Below are 21,154 nucleotides of genomic sequence, written 5' to 3'. Positions count from 1 at the left end.
TTGGATATTAGGATATTAAATCTCTATTCCATGTATTATTGTTTTTCTCCGTCTGTCATTGGTCTTTTGACTTGGATATGGGTGTTTTTCGATATACAGAAGAAAAGTTTTTTAAAGCAGCCAACTATATCTATGTTTTCCTTTACAAATCCCGGGTGTTCTGATTTGCTTAAGAATTCTCCCCTTATCCAAGTTTATGCACCTATTCTTCTAAATGTTCTTCTTTTGTCATGTTTGAAATCTTGATCCATTGGAGACATCCTTTCTGTATGTGATGTGGAAGGGGTCCAACTTCCTTTCCTAATGATGCACTGCCAGCCCCTCTAATTAAAGAAATGGATCCTTTTCCCATTAAGTCCACTTTTGTCCTATACTAATTACACACATGTGCCCAAGGTTATTTCTAGACTAAAAAATGTTTCCTTGACCATAGTATAGATTCTTGTGTCAAGTTCATATTGTTTTAAGTACCATTGCTTTGCTGAATTTTTTGTAGTGCTAAATAACTACAGGTCAAGCAAAAGGAAGAGTGAGAAGCTATTGGATCTGGATTTGGGTCCCCAAACCATTAATCACCTTTGTGAGTACAGTTTCCATGGCAATGTGGAGATGGAAGCTCAACGTGGTGATGCTCAGGAGAGAATGGAAAGTATAGGTCATCCTCTTGAAGCATTTGACAGTGTGAGGATGGAAGACAGCGGTATGGTGGATTGAGTGGGAAACAGGAGAAATGAAAATGTAAAGCTCAGGGAAAATTTGCATGTTTGTGGCCCCAAACAAAGGAACCCAAGGAAAGAGATTAACTGGCACCTGAGGATACACAACTACCAAAGAGTTATAAAATCCATAAACCTCTTCCCAAAATAACTGAAATAATGTGATGATCATAAATGGTGTTGCTTAGTTTCAGGCTCTGTATAAGGTGTATTGCCATTAAGACTTGCCGTAATCTCAATTCAACATTAAACACTCTATGAAAATAAATAAAATCAACTACATCCTCCCTATTGGTAAAAACAATGATGAAATTACCCTTTTCTCTGTCAGGTATGGTTCTGAGGACAGCCACCGTGGGTGGAGGCTGATGGAAGGCCCTGGATTCCAAGACATCACCGGGACTCTGCTTCCTGATCACCAAGGTAGTAGCAACGGCTTTACCTTGCATTTGCCTGCCTCTCCCTTTTTTATTCTGCTGGGAATGGGAGAGTGGCTACACCTGTGCCTGGGGCTCTGGGCAGTGGTTTCCAAACTTGGCTGAACATTAGAGTTACTCAAAAAGCTTTAAAAAAAATCTCAGTGTCTGGGTGGCACTCCAGGACAATTAAGTCAGAGCCCCATGAGACCTGAGCATCACTATTTTTTAAAAGCTTCCCAGATGATTTCAATTTGCAGCAAAGGATGGGAACTACTGATCTGGGGCTTCTGAATCAGCTGACAATGTAATGCTGTTTTCTGGAACTGGGACACGTGAGCCTTGGCATGGTCTAGTGTGAAGAAATTAGAGATAGATGACCAAGTGTCCTTCATGTGACAGTATATTGTCTGCAAGCCAGCTGACTTAGGATGTCCTTCAAAAAAAAATACTACTGATACCTTGAATTGGGGTGTTTTTCAGGGCCTTCTGAACATGGGCAAGAATCAGAAAGCCATGGAGTGTTTGCATAATGGGATGCTTTGGTCACTGAGCAGGAAAAAGAAAGGTTTAAATATCACAAGAAATGGAAGAGAAGTTACTTCTATATGGAGTTGAATGTGAGAATCTAATTACTAAGAGCAAGAAAGGAGTCATTCATTTAGTAGTTTCCTAGCAGGTGAATTCATTTGTTAACCCTCCCAGTGGCTGGAATGCTGTTTAAACCAACTGCCAAGAGGCATTTAAATATTAACTGTACTACAAATTATTTTGACATACGAGAACCTAGAACAAACACATATTCACGCATAGCCTTAAAAATCAAAGTTTACAAAACTAAAAATATATTTACCAGGAAACAAAATGAATCATACTGAAATTTGAAAAATAGAACACTCGTGTGTCACCCTGACATTTGAAAAACAAAAAGAAATTTTTGCTAATGTTTGATTTTCATTCCCAGAGGTCAGTGTTTTGGTAATCTCTTAACTACAGAACGGGAATCTTCTACTAATAAGTAGAGAATCCTCTACTTATTATCACCCAGAGAATCCTCTACTAATAAGATAAATTTCTGCAACTAAGTAACTTGGTATACACAAAAAATTTCCAAGCTCAGTTTACACTATGAAACCCTGAGGTTAGAATCACTCTGCTGAGTACTTGTAGGTGAACTTGGGTAATGATTAACCTACTCCACACCTCAGTTCTATTATCTTTAAAATAGGGATGATGATAATTAGATATCTCTATCATAGGTTGTTTACAAAATCCTTAGCTTCATGCCTAGCACAGGGTAAACGTTCAATAGATGGCAAACATCCCTCTAGCCATATTCTATTTATAAACTAAGAGACCCAGAGAAATGTCCCTGTCGTTACCTAATACAGAAAGATCATATAGCAATAGCTGAAATGTTTTGACATTAATAAAAGACATGTGGTGTCATTGAGAGATGCACTATTTGGAATCTTTATTCTTGATTCTGATCTGATCCCTCAGTTGGGACCACTCTCTTTTTGAAGTAGGGCTCCTCTCTCTGATTTTTCCTATTGCCCTATGGTCAGTGAAAGACTAAAAATAACACTGAGTAAACAAAGTACAAACTATTGGTTTATTTTTAAATTTTCCAGATTCCCTTGGAGACACAACCATCACCCATGTGCATATCAGCTCACGCTTGCTTTCTCCTTGCTCTCTGTTGCCACCACCATTTCCATAATCCAAACCTCTTAAAACCTCACATGTCCCCATCTTCAAAGCCACTAAGTACTGCCCTCTGGGATGTTGTCTTGCCAATGGGTTTCAGCCACGGACAAGTTCACTATGGATTCAATGAGACCGAAAAATGACAATGGAATGTTCTTGGGGTGACAGGGTTTACACCCAACTTTATTCCCAAGATGGCAAGTCAATCACTGGAATCCAGTCCACTCAGAGAGAGTCTGCATGCAGCAAGCCGGTCTCAGTCTCGGTCCTCGGCGCTGCCACCACTCCAGTCTCTGCTCTCCTGCAGCTGTGCAACCATGCCACCTGTCACCCAGAGCGCCAGGCAGAGCTCTTTATATAGAATCAATAACAATGCATTGCCCACACGTGCATAATGAGCTAGCCAACCAGGGCCAGGTGAGAATCCTGGCCATAGGAACCTTCACTTTATCCACAGATATTCATTATTCTAGTACCATTTCCACAGTCTTCCTTTCTGCCCCATATTCCTCCATCAATTCATGGCCTTTCTAGTAATATTTCACACTCTCAAATACAGGGATCTGCATCATTACTTCATTTTAATCACTCACTAGTAGAGACATACCTAGGACTTTAGAAACACCTACATCTCAAATCCTACAAATATTTCCTCTCCTCCATTTTCCCCAGTCTCTCTTCAGAATTCTGATTATATGTATTTCAGACCTTCATGTTCTATCCTCTATCTCAACCTTTCCTTATATTTTACACATCCTTTTCTGCATGTGCTTATTTGGGGTAATTTCTTTAAATCTGTCCTCCCAGTTTGCTAGTATTCTCTTTAGCTGTATTTGATATTCTGTTTAACCCACCTACCCAGAAAGGTTTTTAAAAAAATATTTGTTTCATTTCTAAAAATTCAATTTGATTCTTTCTTAATTTTACTTTTTAAACAGATTTAAAAGCTACATGATTCAAAAATCAAAATTACATTAAAAGGTGTAAATTGCAAAGTTTCATTCCTACTCTAGCTCCATCCACCTACTACAGGTAATCACTTCAATTAGTTTCTTGTGTATGCCTCCAGTGTTTCTTTATGTAGGTGAAGCATATACATATTCTTATTTTTCTCTTTCTTACCCAAAATTTGGCATACTACATATGCTATTATCAATTAGATTTTTTTCACTTAAAAGTATATCTGGGAGATGTGACGATTTTTTTAAATCTTCCTAGTCATAGTGAATAATCTCTGCTTACTCATTTTTAAAATTCCATCTGTATTTCTATAAATATTCCATGCATAGTTTATTACATCCTGTGTCTAATAATTCTAGCATCTGAAGTCCCAGGAGTCCCCACAATGACTTGTATCCTTGAATGTTTGGTGATCTTTGAGATACATTTCATAATAATTAACAGGAAGCCTGAGGATCTAAACTGAAGATGCGTTCCTCCAGAAGGAATTTGCACTGGTTTCTGCCAGGTTCTAGGAGCCAAGGGTGTTACTGACCTGCAATAACAATAGCACCATCCTAGCATCATCTTCTTAATCTGAGTTTCTCATCTAGCCTCTCCCGCCCCACATACCTGGGTCAAAATTTAGGCCTACATAGAAACATTGATACCATTTGCCTTGGTTATGTTTCTGGACTTTCATTTAATTGATCTCTCTCTTTCAGTGCCAGTACCAATTTACTTATTATAGCTTTATGGTATAGCTTAATATCTGGTAGGCAAAACCTTTTTGTTTGTTTGTTTTAATTGTCTACGCTTTCCACAGTCATTTTTTTCCCCCAAATGATCTGATAAATTATTTCTCATGCACTTTTCCAAAGTGAAACAATCTGTAAAGACTTGTAAGGAAATTGATGGCAGAAATGCATATGAACGCCAAGACCCATGCCCACACAAACAGGAATGAAAAAAAGAACTGAATATAGGGAAGATAGGCCAAGGTCAGGGAAGTCCTCAGCATTATACTGTACACTCTGAAGAAGCAGCCAAATATAATGCCATTTGGAACAAACTCAGAGAGCCCCATGACCTGATGCCAATCTCTAGCTCATGACCACAGTGCAGTGCTGCAGGTTGTAAGTGGAGGATATTCCGAAGTTTCCCACCCGTATGAGTTCTGGGAGTGTGGGCAGGCTGCTAGAAGAAAAAGAAACACTCCCACTTGGAGCTCTTTAGTCCCTCATTGATTGCTAAGGGACAGGGTGTTGAAAGAGATATTGCTCTGCTAAGTATATTATTTCTTCTCTGTCATCATTTCCCATCAGACTGGGGCAATGTCTAGAGGCAAAGCCTACTTCACAATCACAGAACATTGAACAATCCTGTGCTGACATGATTGGAAAACTAGATGCAAAGAGCCAGATAATTCTTATGCTATTTAAAATGGTGTAGGTCAGAGAAAGAAGGCATTCTTGCCAGTTAACAAATACCAGTGTACTGCTGCTGCTTTATATAGATAATGCACAAGAGAAAACTAGAGATATCAAAATTAATTTTTAAAGGTTCTAAATAAAATATTAGAAAATATATCAATGACACCTCAATTAAAAAAAAACTGTCCTTGAAACTCCAAAACAAAAAAAGGTCAAAGTCACATAAAACTAAGAAGGATTGAGGGATTGTTTCAGATTAAAGGAGATGAAAGAGATGGGATAATTAAGTGCGACACAGGATCCTAAACTGGGTCCTGTGCTGGAGGGCAATGCACGTTATTGGGGTAATTGATAAAATTGGAATGCAGACAGTAAACTAGGAAGAAACATCAGTGTCAAAATTTACTGAAGTCTGTAACTGTACAATGTTTATGTAAGTGAAATCTTTACATAATTTAGGAGTAAAGGCCATCATGTATACAACTTACTCTAGAGTCCATTCAGGAAAAAAATAATAGATACAAGAAGAAAGCAAATGGGGCAAAATGTTAATAATAAATGAATTACGGTAAAGATCGTATGGGTTTCAAAGCAAAACAGAAGGAACAAAATAGCAGTAGACTCATAGATATTGGACGGGACTAGCGGTTACCAAGGGGGAGGGGTTGGGAAGGGTGGGTGAGGAGGGAGAAGGGGATTAAGGGGCACTATAATTCACAGTCACAATATAGGCAGGTAGGTCACAGGACAGTAGTACAGCATGGAGAAGACAATGACTCTCCATCCTACTACTTTGATAGACAGGGACCGCAATGGAGGGGGTGAGGATTTGATAACATGGGTGACTGCTGAACCACTGTGTTGTGTATGTGAAACCATAAGATTATATATCAATGATATTTTAATAAAAAAAGATTTAGCAAATAGAGTTGGCCCATAAACAACAAGGGTTTGAACTGCACAGGTCCACTTGTACATGGATTTTTTTTTCAATAGATATATTGGAAAAATGTGCCCCCAAACACAGTGCCTGTGTCTAATTCAGCCTCTGTATCAGGGGGGTCATAAAGATCTTTAAGGCTCATTATACATGGTACTCTGCGGAAAGGATTGTCAATGTGTCCTTGGTTGAGAGAATATCATGAAAGTCTGGAAGGATTTGCACCACTGAAGATGCCCTTGTTGTTATAGAAAACACCATGGAAGTCATCAAGCCCAAAACAATCAATTCCTGCTGGTGACAGCTCTGTCCAGATACTGTGCATGACTTCAGGAGGCTTACAACAGAGCTGGTCAAGGAAATCATGAAAGGTATTGTGGATATGGCAAAAAAGGTAGGAGGCGAAGGGTTTCAAGATGTGGATCTTGGAGAAATTCAAGAGTTAACAGACAACTACCCCAGAGGAATTCCCAGACGATGACCTGATGGAGATGAGAGCTTCCGGACCAGCGCCTAGAAGAAATAGAAGCGAAGCCAGGAAACAGATTGACTTTCGCAATCTGGCAGAAGGGTTCTGATTATTCATGACTGCTTTCGACTTCTTTTACAACACAGAGCCTTCTAGGACCCGGGCACTGAAGCGAAGGCAAACAGTGGAAGAAGGACTGGTACCATATAGGAGCATTTTTAGACAAAGGAGAAAGCAAAAAGGTCAGACATAAGTTAGGACGTATTTCCAGAAAGTGAAACCAAGAGTGCCTGCCTTTCCTGCCTGGCCTCCTTCACCCCTGCCACCCCTGAGACAGGCAGACCAGCCCTCCGCAACGTCCTCCTTCTCCTCGGCCTACTCAGTGTGAAGAACACCGGGATGAAGATCTGTATGGTGACCCACTTAATGAAGAGTAAATAACCATCACGCCATCCAGTTAACAAACTTACCTGTTGCGTGTGAGTGCGAGTGTCTTTGGGTGAAAACCTAGTAACCACATGGCAAGACTGTATGTTTCCATGTCATCCTCACGCCGGCGGTCTATGTGTTCATCGTGTAGAACATCGTGTGCAACGTTTGTGGGGAAGTGGACGGCCTATCCTTCCGCGGGCATCAGGAGAGTGATATTTAATGTAAAATTAATAATGTGGCAGCTTTCTATTTTATAACTTCACTTTCAAAGAATTACATTACCACCCAGTTTGCCCCTGTCTTTTGTAAGTAGAGAAATTACCTATCAGTCTATCGCCACAGGTAAGGGACTTCTAAAAAGTGTAACAGCGTGAGGTTCTGAGGAGACGGCGAAGGTGTCAGAGCGTCACGATGCCACTTGGGAGGGTGCCTCTGGCCGGGCGGGCGCGGGAGGACCCAAAGCCCCGGGAAGCCCTTCGGGGCCCCTGCGGCGTCTCGCTGCGCCGGAGCTCCCAGGGCACCGGCCAGGCTGCGGGCCCGGCTGACGTGCAGGTGGCCGCTGGCTGTCGCTCTCCTCGGCCGGGCCACCGACTGGCGTCTGCGGCGATCCGCTCCGCGTGTGTTTGTCAGGGGACCGACTGATCCGTTACGAGGGGGAGCGCGGGGCTGCGGCTGCTGGGCGGCGCTGGGAGGCCTGCTGAAGCTGCAGCATAGGTTTCTTAGACGAGAGTATCATGCATAGACTCTTAAAACATGAGTAGGTGTGTAAGAACCAGCAGACAAGCTCTAGCAAATAACTTGGACCTTACCCTGCGGGCATTCTGGAGAGCAGTGATTTAACTAGCTTTAGACTAATAAATAATAACTACTTCACAAGTTCATTGAGGAACAAGACACATGTTAAAGTACTTTTAAACTGTTAAGTACTATACAAAAAACGGTCTGGCTCCTGCCCACGTCTACAGCTTCATCTTAAGCTATTCTGCACCTTACTGTGAGCTGGCTGTGCTGGCTTTGTGGGGCTCCCTCCGTGTGTCGTGTTCCTCTTCCCTTAGCGCTGGCTGGACACAAGCTGTTCCTTCCACCAGGAGCCTTCTTCCACTCTTACGCTCACTAGAGTTTACCGTTTCTCAGAACTCCTCTCAAAGGTCACATGCTTTAGGGAGCTCTCTTGACCCCCCAACTCTTGCCCCATCCCTCCACCAAAATTTTTAAAAAGAGGAAATAAAAACAAAAAAAACAAGCAACAAATCCTACCCCTGGTCTTTTAACTGTGTGTCCTCATACTATTGAAGTCCTTATCCAGTTGTGCTAAATTTTAAATTTTTGTCTCTCCTTGAATGAAGGGAGGGCCAGGCCTATCTTGTTCTAGTGACTGACATGCTAAAGAAATTAAGTTATTATTTATTGACCAAATGAAATGTTAATAACAAACATTAACAAATTGTCACAAAAAAGTATAACAATGTTTCCAATGCTGTATTATGAATATGACTGTAGTACTGTATGCCATAAAAGTTTATATGGTTCATTCATTAGTGTATAAGCTAGGCTACAGTGAAGCAGTTCTACCAATTACACTCAGCTACTGTAAAGCAGTCATTGCTGCTGCTCCATTATCCATGCATGAATTGTTATACCTCTAAATAAATGAATTTATCACAGTATCTTTTCATTTTTTGTCTTGTGTTATTGATACATATAACATCTACAGTGTTTTCCTATAACCATACCTGATAGACAATTCATTTTGTATACAGACAACATAAACTTACAGCATCGATAAATAATAGTGCAGTACTATAAATGTATTTTCCTTTATTTTATTATTTTTAACAACATTTTCTTTCTCTAGCTTACTTTATTTAAGAATTCAGTATATAATACATATAACATACTAAATATGTATTAATCAACTCTTAGTGTTATCAATAAGACTTTCAGTCAACAGTAGGGTATTAATAGTTAAGTTTTGGGGGAGTTAAAAGTTATACATGGATTTTTGACTGCAGGGGTCAGTTTTCCTAACACTGGCAGTGTTCAACAATCAACATTAGAATCGAGGAGCAGATTTAAACAGCAGTACACCATGACTATGACTGTATATTCCAAGAATGCACAGGCAGCTAAATTATTAGGAAATCTATATTTGATCTATAATTATTAGGAAATCTATATTTGATCTATATGTTGATCAAAGGGGGACAAACATGACCCTATGGTGGATAACAAAACAGCTCATAAAATTTAGTGTCTATTTCTGATAAATGCTCTTTATAAAATGGAGTTAGGTGAATAATATCCTCAATATTGAAACATATCTTAGACCAAAAGCCAATATCATTTTTAATGAGTAAGCACTTATAGTTTCTATAATATGACATTTCTTTTGTATTCTTTGCAATTAGACAAGAAAACAAAAGAGGTTTAAATATTGGATTGAAGAAGACAAAATTATCATTTGCAGATAACATTAAACCTTAGTTTTAAGATAAAATTAAGATTCAGCAGAATATTAAAAAGTAAAAGAAAGCTAAGAAAGTTTTCATGATGCTATAAATATCTGAAAATCAAGTCTTACAATGTATTAAAAACAGAATCCAAATTAATCCACTTGTAGAAGTACAAGAACATGAAATTATACAAATAAATTTGAATTATATCCAAAATAGAAAGTTACCAAGATATCTTGGTAACTAAGTGAAAAGGCATATCCTGTGAGTGTAAAAAATATAAATTCATCCAAAACAATCTAGAAAATCATCCTATTTCCAGTCAAATTCCAAACATATTTGTGCGTAGGAGCATTTTAAAAAGTAATCCAATTGCACAATTTAAAAAAAAGGTATTTCAGATGAATGGTGACTGGGAAAAGATAATCACATAAATAATTGTGCTATTTTAACTGTAATGAAAGAAAAATACAGGTTGGTGTGAAATGTTTTAAATAAAATGTGGTTCTTGTTTCATTCATTATGCATAATAAATTCCAAAGACAACAAATGTCTTAAAGTGAAAACTAAAATCACATAAGCACTCAGAGAAACACTGGACAAATATTTTTATAATCTTGGGTGAAAAGTCTTTCTGAACTCATCATGAAAACTTATGGTCACAAACAAAAGGTGGGTAACTTCAACTGTGCAACAATGTAAAATGTAAAAAACTTTGCAATGGCAAAAAACAAAGACCTTAGAAAGAAAGTTGAAAGGTGAAGGACAAATGTGGGCAAATGCATGCCACAGAAATGACGGACACCTGCTGCTACTCCCGTGTAAAAAGACGTGCGTAGTTATTAAGAGTAAATCACTCCACCCCCCAAGTAAAAAAGCGTAGGTTCCTCAGCTAATAAAATTTTTTCTCCTGTCTCTGCTGACCTGTTCCCCCATACTCTGAAGTGAAGGGAGGAGGTATGGCTAGTGGCAATTCCTGTCACTCACTCCTTCCAGGAACCCCCAAGCACCCTTCACACACACAACCTACAATACACATGTGTGCATGCAAACACAACACACATATGCACACATGCACCACACACACCTTGGGCAATTTATTGAGGAGTCACACTTGTATGCTTGGAGTGTGTACCTTCCCGATATTACTGTTCAGCTGTTTCTAAACTCTGCGTTCTTTCTGGATCCAGAATGTTGCCAATGAGTGTGGTTGTATGGGGGCATGCTCTGCCTGCCCCCCAGAGTGGAATCAGTGGATATCAACAAAACAGTTCATAAAACTTAGTGTCCATTCCTAATATATGCTCTTTGTAAATTGGGGCTAGGTGAATAATTTCGTAATATTGAAAGATATCTTAAACCAAAAGAAGCATGGCTATTTCCTGGTTCAAGTCATGGGAAAGGCCTTTCCTCCCTTTGCAAGAGGGCTGTTTCTGTGAAACAAAGCCAGAGTGTGCAGTGAGCTGAAGTCCAGTCCTCCTCAGATTTTGCCATTCGGTTGTTTCAGTCTTTGATTAGGAAACCCCCTTCCTTCCCCAGTTGTGTCAGGGTCTTCACGGGTGATTTGTGGAGAGGTTCTAATTATGACTGACTGCACTGGAGGCCACTGTGGACCATAAACTGTCATAAACAGCTTGTCCAACTATGATGACAAAGCTTCCCAGAATGCATATAATCATGGAACACAGTCCCTATGCTAAGAGTCACTGTGGAGGCCAAGACTGACTCTGGTTGCTGGGGCTGCTCAAAATATTGCTGGACTCCCTCTTTGAAGATTGCTATCAGAGCTTGTAGCATATAGATGTGTGTGTGTGTGTATATATATATATATATATATATATATATATATATGTATATTCTAAATCCACAGTGAAATCCTTCTAAGATTGCATTCAATTTTGGAAATAGGTAATAAAAACCATTTGCCACATGCTCCAGTTTATAAACAAAATATCCAAATGGCTAAGTTTGAATGATACTTGTTTTATATGCATAAATGAAATTTTCACCATATACAGGTAAGACAGAGAAACCTGTGAGGAAACAAGACTAACTGATGTTCTGTGTTGCTCATAAACACGTTCTGAAGGCAATTCCCAAAGGGGATTGCTAAAGATTTTCCTAAACACTAGTAGGCATTCCTGCAGGTAAGTGTTTATTCCTTCACACTAACTACTTAGAACTACAATGTAAATAAATATCCAGTATGTTTTGGGGAGAAAAGTCTGAGTCACAATTTGTCTAGCTGATGTTCTCTTCTTTCTAAATGTTATTTTGAAAGGCTTAATAAACAAATCTTCCCCTTCCTGCCCCTACTTCCCTGCACCCCTTCAACACCCACCAATCTAACACGGTGTCATATGCCTTCATTTCACTCTAGTAATGTCTCCCTTAACACTGGACCTTCTTCTCTAGTGTCTCCATGAACTCTTTGTTAACCATGGAGCTTTAATGTTTCCCTTCTTGAGTTTTCATGCCTTGGTTCACATTCTTATCCCCTGACCTCCTACTTTTCTATACTAACCCTTCAAGGCCTAGTGCAGACCCCACCTGAGCAGCCTTTGCTGGCCTCCTACACTCCTCTCTATCCTTCTGCTTGTCTCTCTGAACCATTGTGCAGTGTGGAACTCCACCAATGAAGGTGCTCCCTAAGATATTTGCGGGGTGTTGTGAAATGAAGGTTGGAGTGATATCTCAATCACGGGATTATTCAGGGTCAAGATGAAAGCAAACAGCATGAGTTCATTTCAGTCCGGAGGAGTCCAATTTGCTCCTAATGAAGGCTAAATTAACAACAGGCAGGACTGAATTTTACGCTTCCTGTCTCATTCCTTTGCAACTGTATTGGGCAGGTTCCTGGGAACACACATCAAGTCCTCCTTCAAGTGGAAGAAATATGACTCAGAGAGATATGATCAATGAGAGCCATCAATTAGAGAAGAGTAGTATAAGGCAAGAAAAGAAAACAATATTATCTGGGAGTAGAAAGGTTGAAGATAAACACTGTGTCAGCTAGGATAAGAATCACACCTAGCCTTTGGAAGGTGAAAATTCTGGCCAGCTGTCTGATGTCACCTGGTTTCCTGCTCCTAAGTTCTCATGTCTTTCATGTGTTGCTCCATTTTTGCTGGTGCAAGAAAAATTAAAATACAGGTATGACTGACTGCCACAGGAAAATATCAACAGACTTGTCGTGAACTCTCTGATCATTTTCCCCCTTGCAGGAGGATCTTATGGTTTTTCTATTGCTGTGTAAGACTTTTTATGTAGCACACCTATTAACTCTTTGTTGACCATATATATTACAAACAAGTTTTTCTCGAATGGTAAGACATTTCTCTCCCCTGATAATCCATCACTCCCCACTCTTGTGAAATTGCGAGCAAGGCTTTATACTTAGCAGGAAGGACTGCCAATGATGTATCTCCAAATGACAAACAGGCTTGAGCGACTCCACGCCAGCTAGACCATAACGCTCAGAAAACCAGAAACTCAAAAAACAAACCTGTGGTGATTCAGCAAGCTTATTCCTGAGAATAATTTTCCTAAAAAATAATCTACACACTTTGATTTTAGAGTATGTGGCATAAGTATTGAATTTGGAGCATTTCCAAATACACAATATAAAACTCAGACTTAAACTATCATTTCTTTCACTGTGCATCAAATCCTATCTCTTTGTGTTATGGATGGTTAGGAAAAAAAAAAAGGCTTTCCTTTCCCTATAAGAATTCATTGTAAATCTTATAAACACAATGTAAATGACTGTAGTGACCTATCAGCACCTTCAGAACGGGGTTCCTGAGGAGACTTCCCAGAATTAGATGGGAATTCACTGAGATCAGAGAATTTTGGACCTCCTCACTTAAAATACTGGAAAAGAGGCACACAATCTCAATCATAATATAAATTAGTCATGGGGATAAAAATAGAGCATAGAGAATATAGTCAATAGTTCTGTAACATCTTTCTGTGTTGATAGATAGCAACTACACTAATTGGGGTAAGGATTTAATAATGCAGATAGCTGTCAAATCACTGTTGTATAGTTGAAACCAATATAATATTGCATATCAAAATACTTCAATTAAAAATACATATCAAGGAAAAAATTAATTTTGGTATAGCTGGGCATCCTCTTCTCAGACTCAAACCTCAGGCTCTCATTACACTTAGAAAGTATCTGCTCAAAATAAGTTATTTTTCCTGTTGCTCAATTCAAACAATTTATGATACTTTCAGTTTACTGGAATGCAGCATGGTGGTTGACCAAGCAACTGATTATGCAAATCAGAAGTTGTATAGCAAAAAAAAAAAAAAAAAGTAACTCAATCTGGAAACTTAGTTTCCAAAAATACAGGGTAATGTGCAGCAGCAGACTAGAGGTAGTATCAACCAAATGTCCTTGGGAAACTGGGAAGTCCCATGGATTAAGGACAATGACCTGGGTGACCAAGCTACCAGAAGCTGGGTAGCCAATAAAGGGCTATTGGCACACAGAGGCTGAGGGCAATGACCTGGCTGCTCAACTGTAGAAAGCCAAGGGCGTGATACAGTCAGTACAGACCACACTCCCAGGCCAAGTGTAGAATAAATATAATTAGCCCTCCAACACTCACAGGCAGCCCTCCAAGGCACACACTCAACTTGCAAAGGCCATTCAGCATTGTGTGTCCTTCCGGGAAGACAGATTGCCTCCTTTCCTCCACAAGTAGGTCTCTATTTCTTTTCTGTCATCCATGTACCGGCCTCGGTCTCTCCATGCCTGGCTTTCATGAAGACTCACTAGGACTCACATGCTCTCGTAGCTCTGTCTCCATGGTGGGTTCCAGCTCCATCTAGCTCCAACTCCATCCAAGTGGCCTCTCTGTAGATGCCTACAGGGGCCTCAAAGGCAGCTTGCAAGCTGCAGGAGAGAAAGTCTGGGGAGTGATTGCAGAAACGAGGGAAAATGGACGAAAGCGGCTGTGACACCAGAGGTGTGTTCCAGCTGGAGACTGAGATATAACCTCACAAGATCAGTATGGGAGCTGGTCCTTCTGCTCCTGTAGAGTTCCTTCAGTCTCCATCTAATCCAGCCAGCTGCTTCAGATGCACCAAACTCAAACTGGTATTCAGACCAGATGGCCATGTATTCATTGACCATGAGAAATCTGGCAAGAATGTACAGGAACTCAAATCACAGGCACCTAGGTCAGATTCACCTGCTCTGTGCCGTTGGGGGCAAGCTGCAGTCAGGCTGGAGTCTTCGAGCCTGACAGCCCCGTGCACCATCTCCCTTACAGGGACCCATGCAGCGTGGGCATTTACATTGGCTGGCCAGGACCAGGGCACTGTCTTCCTTGCCTGCTGCAGGAATTGCACTGCCCATTCCCTGCCCCTTAGTAGGCTCCATGTTAACAATTTCCCTTTCCTGGGCACTGCCTTTCTTTAGCCAGAAGTCAGCACGGCAGAGAGCCTCATGGCTGTCCCTGACCATCACCAGCACAGAGAAACCCATGCAAGGACGAGGGTCCTGGAGTCATCTGGCGTTCATCTTTCTCATCCTTCTTTGACAGCTGTGTGGCATTCCCATGGACATGGACATATTATACTCCATTTAACTAATTTCCTCCTGAGATACATCTGGGTTGTTTCTTAGCTTCTACTGTTATAAACTGTGTCACAATGAATAACCATGTACATGCGTCATATTTTACATGTGCAGCTAAACCCATAGGATAGGTCTCGGAAGTAGGATGGCTGAGTTACAGGACAAAGGGATCTGGACCAAGGCACGGCAAGTGTGCAAATTCCCTTCCGGAGAGGTGGCCCCATTCTGTACTCTCACTAACAACGTCTCAGTACCTGTTTCCCCCCAGCCTGGAGAAAGTGGTGTTGATAAACTGCTGGATTTTCCCCAAATTACAGATGAGAAGTTAGATCCCACTAGTTTGCATATTTCTTAAAAGTGAACTTGTGTATCTTTTCATATATTTTACAACAGTCATTTACATTGTTTTCTGTGAGCTATATTTTCATATCCTTTGAGCCCAAATTGGACTCTTTTTGTATTGTTTTGACCAAGGTTCCAGAAACTGGGGAAAAAACAATAGGTTACAAGTACTTCCATGTTCTAAAATGAGGATTTCCAAATGGTCTTGGGACTCATAGCCCAGTGCCCAGGATGTAAAGTGGTTTAAATTGAAAAGTCCCAAAGGAAGAAGTCCTCTGGAGAAAGCCACTGGCATGCTGAGCATTTTCCATGCTACCACAGTGGTCGGGGCAGAGGTGTCTTCTTCAGTGCCAACCTGAAAAGAGGAGCTTCAAGAGGCCTCCCCACCCAGAGATTTTGACTTGTGCCCCCTAAAGCTCTGGGAGACACACTGGCCTGGTGGCTGGTTCCAAGATCGGAAACCGAACGGTCCAGAAGCTGAGGCTGTCAGGCCAGCAGAACAAAAAAGTGGGAGCCGCCCTGGATGCAAGCTATTTTCACTAATGAGAGGACAAAGGGGCTAACTAATGAGTGAGGGAACTGGTCTGTGGCTCCACGGAGCACCTCCTTTCGGCATGGCAGCATCTGTGAGTTTCCTGGGCCAAGCAGATACCCGGGAGAGTGAGCACATGGGAGGAGCCATCTTGACGTGCCTTCTCCCCTGAAAACCGGCCAACTTCCCAGGCAAGAAAACTCCAGGGAGGCCAGCAGAAGAGGCCGGGGAATGCGACTACTGAGACAGGACTTGAGGCAGTAACTCAAGAGTTTAGGATGACAAAATATAAAATATCTAGACATACACAACAAAAACTAAGCATGAATTACCTTATAAGTTGAAAACTAAAATACTTGACACAGGGACACACACAAAAATTAAATGGAGACACATATCCTGTTCTGGAATAGGGCCATTCTTTATTTAACACCTCCCCAAGAAAAAATACTTAAGATTCTGGGAGAATTTGGCCAAATAAATCTTGAGTTTATGTATAATAAACATACATGAATAAATATATAATAAAAGCTGAGAATACTCTGAGAATTAACAGGAAAAAGGTGGTACTTTTAATTGGTATTTTTTCTTAATTTAAAGTTACAGCAGATAGTATGAGCCCAGAAATAGGTTGGAAGAACAAGAAAAATTTTCAGAAATATACTTTAGTCTATGATTCAAATCCCAAAGGGAAAAAATACCAGTCACTGACTATTAGCAGGACAACAGGCTGAAACCATTTAGCAACAAAACAGATCCCGCCAAACCTCACACCTTATGCTAAAATAAATTTCAGATGGATTAAAGATTTAAATGTTTCATTGCTGAGTTATATTTATTACCTTGAAATTGGAGGGTCCTTCTAAGCATGGCACCAAAAGCAAAATATGAAGGAAAACGACTGATAAATTTGACAATACAAATTTAAGGTTTTTGTGTGACAACATATGACTCAAACAAAGTCAAAAAAGAACTGAAGGATTAACTAGAAAATTTGTTCATGAAATATATGACAGTTACAAGTGAAAATTACTACAATACAGAGTACTTTTTCAAATCAACAAAAGACAAACAATCCTGGGCTGGGAAAAAAGGCAATTCACCAAGACAGAATTATAAATGACGGATCAATATGCAAAGTAGTCAGAGAAATGCCAACAAAACACTGAAACATCACTTTCACCTGCCAGATTAAAGGTATCAACAATGCCATATGGTGTTGAGGTTTTCTGTTGGTGCATGTAAACTGGCATAAAGTTTCTCTGAGGTTCTTCTGACATTATGTGGTCAGCATAAAATGTATGTAGTAGTTTTCATTCCAACAATTCATTCCAACAATTTCACTTCCAGGAATAGTTGCCTACTTGACAATTGCGTATAATTATACAGACTTGTATGAAAGTAGTAAACATCTGGAAACACTCCAAATGCACAACACACAACAGAGTATTGGTCAAATAAATTAGGATATGAGATTTAATGCAGTCATTCCTGACATAAAAAATGTGTCCAGGATATGCTGATGAACGAAAGCAGCATGTTACAAAACGACATGCATAGTTTGACCCATTTTGGCAACCCTGAGCTGTGCTAAGAATGTATGAATATGGAAACATGGATGTGGTACACACATACATCACGAAAATGATTCATTCTCTTTCTCTCTCTCTCTCTCTCTCTGAAAAACATGAGCATACACTGCTTTTTCACATGATTTGCTTCATTGGATCACAGGCCCACGAGCCAGGGCACAGAAAAAGCAACACCCTCTTTCCTCTCCAAAATCAGGAACTTCAATTTAATCACATACCAGCAATGGTGTGGTAGGCAAAAGGTCCTTAAAACATTATTTGATTGACTACTACTACCATCAGTTTTCTCTTAGATGAATAGAATGAAAAAACAGAAGGCTTAGAAAATAAGAATATGAGGTTAGCAATAAAAAGGGAACATTGAGAATTTCTTTTTAACTTCTTTAAAAATCTATTTAAATATTAACTTTAAGCTAATGTAGAATTTCAAGATAATAACTTCTGCTCTGGTCTTAAATCTTAAGTGCCCAGCTGCAATTTCAGGTGGTCTTGAGCCAGAGATGGACTAGTACTTATTCCCCCTAATTAACTTCCATCGATTGGTTTGGTTGGTTGTGGCTCCTTTTAGAAGTGATGGGAGGAGGAACTTCACAGTGAAGAGAGATATAAAAAGACACATGTGCTATAACAGTATAGGCAATGGTTGAATATATAAGTATGTACGAAATGTGAAGGACTCAATTTCCCAAGAACCAAAAGAGCTGTCCAAAGATTTGCTCAACGCCTATCAAATCCCAGGAATAAGAACTAGACTTGCAGTCAGCTTTGGCTCCACAATTCAAGTCACATGTCTGTCTGACCCCCACCTCCCCATTCTAACATGGGGAAAGAGATAAACCGAACCTTCCCAGCACACAGAACTGTTGTGTGAATGGAATGGAAGAACGTGTACAAACAGAAACTGTGGTGGATATAAATAAAAACTGTGGGTACACACAAAACCAGCCAGGGAACACTCTGGGCAACTCCCCAGTTTTGAATCCTAATCTAGAAGGGAGCTTAAGACTGGATCCTTGTGCTCACCTCTACATGCTTGTCTCCAAGACAGGTACCAGGGAGAAGATCCTTCCTCTAACCCCACCTTAGGATCTAGCTATATTTAGTGGTACTCATAATCCAACTCAGAGTGCTACCTGATCAGACCTTCAATGGAAGGACCCTGTGCCCTCCCAGGGAGACCCATTCTTGGTCTCCTGGGAGGCTCTCTCCCCACCTTAATCAAGAATCCACTTGGAAAAAAAGAACAGCATTGTTATAAATCTACCATGTGAGCTCAGAGAATGTAAAGCTGCCTTCATGTTTATGAGGAAATTAGAAAAGAACTGCAGAAAAATGGGACATCCTTTTTGCAAATGCTTCTTGCCTGCTCCTGTTAAGTATTAATGCTGAACAAAAGCTCTGAAATTTGGAACATTTAGAGGCAGTGACAAAGTCCATGTTTTTTGCTATTTTGGTACTCTGATTTCATGAACTGTTTTTACATTTCTGCATTGTACCCAGAAGTATGTTTTACTTATTACTTAACATTTAATCAGTTATTTTAACCATAAAATTTTGATGTTAAGCGAGTGGCATTTCTTCCCTTCAATGACAATTATGCTAAGTTCCATGTGGACAACTGTAGCTTCTTTGGCAGTTAATTCCAGAGCTAGAAATTAGGGAGGCTATAGAAACACATGGTATTTACAGAACCAGTTCATAAGAGAAGAAGGAAAGGCCCAGATTCCCTCTTTGGAGAGAAGAGGCTTTGAGGAAAAGCCTTATTCATCAGACACCCTATCCAATATTTAATCACAATAACTTGTAAGATTCCAAGTTTAATTCAAGAGAAAACAGTATGAGTTTGAATTGTTGTACATAAAAATCAAAAGTAGAAAGTTGTTTGTATTAGTCTACTGAGAGCTCTACTCTGTAGTTCACCTGAGAGCAGGAAGGGTTCTAAATGCAGATCGTAATTTGTAGTCTGAGGTAGTATCTCAGAGGAAAAGGACAGTTATTCCCAATACTGCCCAGTACTGGCAGGGGCCCGGGGCTGGCACTGAGCACCCAAGGGTCAGGCATCACTTCCCTCCCCTGACTCTTCCCAGTTGGGTGGATGCACTTTGGGCCAGCTTCATAGACAGTTTCCACCGGTTCCTGCTCTCTCCTCATCTGCCCACAAGCCCAGGCTGCCCACATCTGCCCCTCCTCAATGCCCAGTCTGCTGGTGAAGAGCACACCAGCCCACCGTGGCAGAAGGACCATTCCTCTTCCCCAGGACCGTGATGTTGCACAATTCCAGGACCAGGTTCATATATGCTAGACGCTGGGGTTGTGCAAGAGAACTGTTCCCCGCAAACCCCCCATGCTTTTTATTGTCTGGGCCCAGAAAGGGAGGGAGTAGAGGGAGGGGAATGCGGTTACTTAGAGAAGCCACAGCCTCTGTGTTTCTTCTGCATTTGTTTCTAACTGAGCCTCGGAGTAACACTGTTGGTACACTGTTGGTTAGGGAGGGAAGTTAAAGAATACAGATTCAGGCCTTAACAGTCAGACCTAACACGCTCCACCTGTAAACTCAGCATATTGACAGTAGGCCCAGTATTGCTTACAACTAATGTGTCATGGCTCATGATAAAGTCACAGAGTTACTGACGTTGTAGATTAAAGGGATGACTGTGTCACCCACATTGTTCCCCCTCCCCTGTAAACACATGGACTCTGGCCACGGGCTTGAGATCATTTCAACCCAATATGAGCACCGAACATAAAGGGAGGCACAGAGCATTTTTAGGAGACACTCATAATAAAAAATCACTCAAGCTGCTACAAACATTCCTGTGGAACAGACAAATGTCTAAAGTAACAGAATATGTTTACTGGAGTGACTTTAGGGCTTTTGAATAGCTATAAGACAAATGGAAGTGTATCAAAGCAATGGTGCCTACCAGACATGGCAGGCAACTTAGCGGAGAGGCCAGGCTCGCACACTTCCAGTTAGTATGTCAACTAACTGTAGGAAAATGGCTGCTCAAAGGTGTTTGATAGTTTGTCTCTGTTCGTGATCTCTATCCTCTTCTATGACCTTCTTCAGAAAGTCAAATTCTAGCCCAAACTTAAGTCCCTCTCATTGCTTATTGTAAAAGAATGGATTTTGAATTAATTAACAGAGATGCTATAAAGGAAGAAGATGCAGAGGCTCTCTTACACTTAAGGTCTAGAGGTGCTCTCAGGCATCACTCAGGGAAGACACTGGCCCAGCCCGTGTGATCTGTAGTCTGGGTCAGTATGACATTGCATATCAAGGGTCTCAAGCCCACAGACACAGAACTGGTCACGAAGCAGGGAAGATGTCAGCAATTCCTGAGTTTCCACCTTGTGAGGGATTCCACAGAAATAGTCACAGTCTTGAATCCAGAAACGGGGCCAGGCTGGGAATGGAGAAGGCTGCAGACCCACACACATGCCTGGATGAGAGTCCCATGAGGTCTCTGTGCAGGCACCCAAGAGGCTGTCAGAACACCTGCCCCCGTAGCGCCGCATCCTCCCCATGTAGTGCCCATCTGCAGTCCAGACATGGAGGAGGAAAAGAGAGTCCATTGACATGCTAG

General features: G+C 40.7%; 1 protein-coding gene across 12 annotated transcripts in view; it reads right to left on the bottom strand.

The window, feature by feature from the left end:
- The window catches only part of SUSD1 (sushi domain containing 1), a 163,717-nt gene that overhangs the window by 33,646 nt on the left and 108,917 nt on the right, over positions 1-21,154 (bottom strand). For 4 of the 12 annotated variants that reach the window (XM_037027335.2, XM_037027336.2, XM_073226188.1 and 1 more), the window contains one exon: positions 16,525-21,106. The exons of 7 other annotated variants lie outside the window; for them this stretch is intronic. In XM_037027335.2, coding sequence (XP_036883230.2) covers position 21,106 — 1 coding nt within the window. In that variant the 3' untranslated portion in view covers positions 16,525-21,105. Of the gene's footprint in view, positions 1-8,447; positions 14,415-16,524; positions 21,107-21,154 lie in introns of those variants that run through there. One more of the 12 variants, XM_037027339.2, reaches the window with a different exon arrangement.

This window comes from Manis javanica, chromosome 2 (genome assembly GCF_040802235.1).
Source record: "Manis javanica isolate MJ-LG chromosome 2, MJ_LKY, whole genome shotgun sequence".
NCBI classification, from domain to species: Eukaryota; Metazoa; Chordata; class Mammalia; order Pholidota; family Manidae; genus Manis; species Manis javanica.
Note: the sequence above shows the minus strand (reverse complement) of the source record. Positions and strands in the feature narration are given on the sequence as shown.